This window comes from Sinocyclocheilus rhinocerous, unplaced genomic scaffold (assembly GCF_001515625.1).
Source record: "Sinocyclocheilus rhinocerous isolate Xijiao unplaced genomic scaffold, SAMN03320098_v1.1 scaffold752, whole genome shotgun sequence".
Classification (NCBI taxonomy): Eukaryota; Metazoa; Chordata; class Actinopteri; order Cypriniformes; family Cyprinidae; genus Sinocyclocheilus; species Sinocyclocheilus rhinocerous.
This window is the reverse complement of record NW_015639777.1, coordinates 1,308,794-1,312,740: the sequence shown is the minus strand read 5'-3', so window position 1 is coordinate 1,312,740 and position 3,947 is coordinate 1,308,794. Positions and strand designations below refer to the sequence as shown.

Below are 3,947 nucleotides of genomic sequence, written 5' to 3'. Positions count from 1 at the left end.
TTCCTTCTTATGCTCACCGACATGCTCAACAGCTGTTAAACTAGATTAGTCTCTGAGCCCGTTCCCCTGAGGCTGTCTAACTTCCTGCCTATCACACTCCCCCTAAAACCCCTGATCTGCAGCCCGTTTTGCATGAAGTACTGTAAGTCACATATGTTTTTTTAATAAAAAGAAAACACTGATCCAGGGTCAGGAGGACAGGAACAATGAGCACTGAAGCCGACTGGCCTGAGAGAAATTCAGTCTATGTTTAGTGAGGGGCCATGTGACCGGTGTCATCAGCATGCCAGACATGGCTGGGCTGTGTCCGCGTTTGCTCACTGCCAGTGCCTCCTCCCTCGTTTTTCACTCTCCCTCTCTTTCTCCCATAACCACTCGTTCTGTCGACGCCGTGTCTGATCCTGAAGAAGTGGAAAATGTAAGTTTGGGAGAGTGAACAGAGAGCCCGTGGCTGCAGCACCATGAGTGAGTACTGCTGTTCTTCACTCTAACTGAACTTTTGCTCACTATCAGACTTTTTATCGGCGGTGTCCAACTGTAGGCAGAGATTTTGTAAAGATGACCTTCTGTGCTTCAGGGTTAAGACTTGTTTGTCTTTAGGTTTCATGTAACTGTGAGTTTGTAAGTTGGCAGATTGTATTTTTTTTAATGCCTTCTGAAGTTCATGTTAGAGTTCATGATTTATGAGTAATTTTAAATTGGATTAGAAAGTTTCAGTCATTTTCTATGAGATTCTTTGTGTATTTTTTCTCAGACAGTCAGTGTAGTTTTTATTTTTATTTTATTTTCATTTTAACATTTTGCCAACATGCACAGTGCACACATAAAGTAGGATTCAAAATCTAAATTAAAAACTTGAATTAAACAACCACCATTAAAAAAAATGACAAATTGGCTAAGAACTATGTATGTTTTGGGTAAAAATAAAACAAGCATTTGAAGCATTGTCTATGTTGCCTACTTGGTGTAAAAAGTGAGATTTTCATGCTTCCATTGAAGCACAAGATGCTCTTTGGATCATTCTCAAATCATGATGAATTGCGGTATAAGGTTTTACACAAGCTTGATATGCATGCAGCTTTTTATGGATATACTATATATATATAATTATGTTATCATAAGGTTTTACACAAACTTTTACACAATCTTGATACATGCATATATATATATATATATATATATATATAAAATTCTACTTTCTTACTGAAATTATTTTGATAGTATATTTTATTCCAATAAAATTGATAATTTGAACATTGGACCCCACAGTTCATGCATCTAGGTACCTGGTTTAGGTATTATTGTTTCCTTCAAACTGCAGAAATTCAAAATGAGTGCATAGACAGAATACACAGAATATAGTACAGAATACACAGATTTGTTACTTTCTGTAAACCGGTGTATTTCGTCAGGTGTCTGCAATAGATCTTCTGCTGATGTTCTGAGTGGAAACAGAGTCTTTAATGGTGAAGGAGACTGGAAAAGCAGCATGATTTTGTCACTAGTGATGTAAAATACAAGCCTGAAATAATCACTCACACATGCAGTTGCTTTCCAGGGCAGACGGACACTGTATTTCAATTGCTGTTCCCTGACGACAAAAGAGGGAGCCAGTATAGGCTATGTATACGTTTTCTTTGAGGTTTAGGTTTAGGGTTGGGGGATAGAATATACAGTTTGTACAGTATAAACATCATTATGTCTATGGAAAATCCCCATAAAACATGAAAACCCTGTGTGTGTGTGTGTGTGTGTGCGCGTGTGCGTGTGCGTGTGCGTGCTGCTGTGAATTTTTTGCGCTACCCCTCATTTCAAGTCCTATGCAGGTTTTGTTTTGACCTGCTCTGAGATTTTTTGCCTGTTGGCTCAAGATAAACAAAGAGTGTTTTTAGTGCTTTTAAAACCTTCACCCCATACCTCTATTCTAAAATAATTTTTTTTTTTAATCTGTGTGAAGAAAGAAAAAAAAAACATACTGTTTTCACCTTACTTGTAAAGATGTGAACTTACATAGTAAGTTTTCCTTTCAGGGGCCTCATGCTTTCCAGCGTAGAGTAGAGAAGAGTGCCTGAGCCATACAAGATTAGGAAGTAAAATCATATTAGTTTTCTAAATTATTCTTGCATATATTCTAAATTATTATTGCGATAAACTTTAAGAAAGACTTAACATTAGATCAGAGAATTGTACAGTGGCAGTATCATGTTTAATTAAAAAACTTCTGATGAAAACCTACACTACCCACAATCCTTGAGTAAGATCCACAAATCAGAGAAGTCTCTGTTACTGTACCATGGTTTGGTCCCATAAAGCATTAAAAATGACTGAACAGAATTTTGTCTCCCTGAGCTATACACAAAATTTACTTACATTTTTGTTTATTGGAATATTTAACAATAAATGTGAAATAGATTGTGTATTTCTTATTTGTATGTTGTTGTTTTACACTTATAACCAGTGTTTTGTGTTGTGAAATTGCAGTGCTTCTTATGTTGCTAAAAATGTTTTCTTATTTTATTACTTGTTTTAATGTACATTCTTGCTTAAAATCAAAGACTAATGTTGGTTGGTTTGGTTCATCGCTTGTATTTTGTAATCCCGACAGAGAAAATTAATAGGAACAGTTCTGGAACAAAGGCAGTTGAAAACGTAAGCAGGCTTTGCTAAAATAATGCTAAAAATAATAACAGTTGACTGCATTCACACAGAAAATGTTGCATTTGATGTTTCATCATGTTTTATAACAGGTGTGTCTCATTCACACAACACCTTACATGTAGTATTCAAGTTGCTACTATGAGTTACCCAAAGTCAGTCCCAGTTTCTATTTGTGCAATAGCTGTGGATATATTTGTGCAATAGCTGTGGATATCACCTTGAACCATAGTGTCAGTGACGAAAGTAAACATCAAAGATGACAGTGTCTATAACACTGAAAATTGTCCTGGGGTTTACCGTTCGCACAGTAGGCGTAATCCTGAAAATTTACAGGTGTAAGTTTGGTTGTAGAATGTGATTGTCACTATTGTAAATAACTGAACTGTGTGAACCTAAAGCTGGAATAAACTACATGACTTTTCCCCAGATTATTGCCCCAATTTACAGTCTGGAGATGTTGCTAGTTGCTGAAAGTCAGAGCCTGCAGAGTCTGCAAATTTGAATTGACGGATTTCATAGAAACTCTCATAGTATATGACAGTCACAGACTTTGATTTTTTTTAGCTTCAGACTAGTGTTGTCTAAAGACCCAGTATTTCGGTACCAAGTCGGTACTAAAAAAATGAAAACGTTATGGTACCAGGTTTTCTTAAGTACCGGTGGTACCGAGTACCTGGTCAACCCGGTTCTTGATGCGCTATCCTCTTCATAAAAGCACTGAGACGTGGCGACCTCAAGAGGAGGAAACACATCAAACTAACAAAACACCTTAAAGGGGTCATATGATGCGATTTCAAGTTTTCCTTTCACTTTGGAGTGTTACAAGCTGTTCGTGCATAGATAAGATCCCTAAAGTTGCAAAGACTAAAGTCTCAAACCCAAAGAGATATTCTTTATAAAAGTTAAGACTGGTCCACGGCCTACTAAAACGCCTCGTTTAAACACGCCCCCACATGTCTACGTCACGATGTGGGAAGATTTGCATAACACCGTCCAAATGTTCACGCAAAGAAAGAAGGCGTAACTTTATTGTTGCTGCCACTGCCTCCGCTATGTTGTGAAGACACTGTGTGTTTCGTTGTGGAAGCGAAAATACTTTGTTTGGCCTTCCAAAAGAGGACACGACTAGAAATCAGTGGTTAAATTGTATTTACAACACTGTTCCAGAACAGTTCAACCCAAATATTCAGATGTGTGCAGCGCAGTTTATGGAGGACTGTTTCCTGGAAGAGTAGACTACAATGCCGGCTGTTCTGACTCACAGACTGTAAGTACGCTTTCATTTTAAA

At 37.4% G+C, this 3,947-nt stretch overlaps 1 protein-coding gene across 1 annotated transcript in view; it reads left to right on the top strand.

Moving 5' to 3' along the window:
- Positions 1 to 370: 370 nt before the first annotated feature.
- The window catches only part of LOC107751889 (trafficking kinesin-binding protein 1-like), a 69,136-nt gene continuing 65,559 nt past the window's right edge, over positions 371 to 3,947 (top strand). The window contains exon 1 of the mRNA XM_016567661.1: positions 371 to 465. Within this exon, the coding sequence (XP_016423147.1) occupies positions 462 to 465 (4 nt within the window). The 5' untranslated portion in view covers positions 371 to 461. The remainder of the gene's footprint in view (positions 466 to 3,947) is intronic.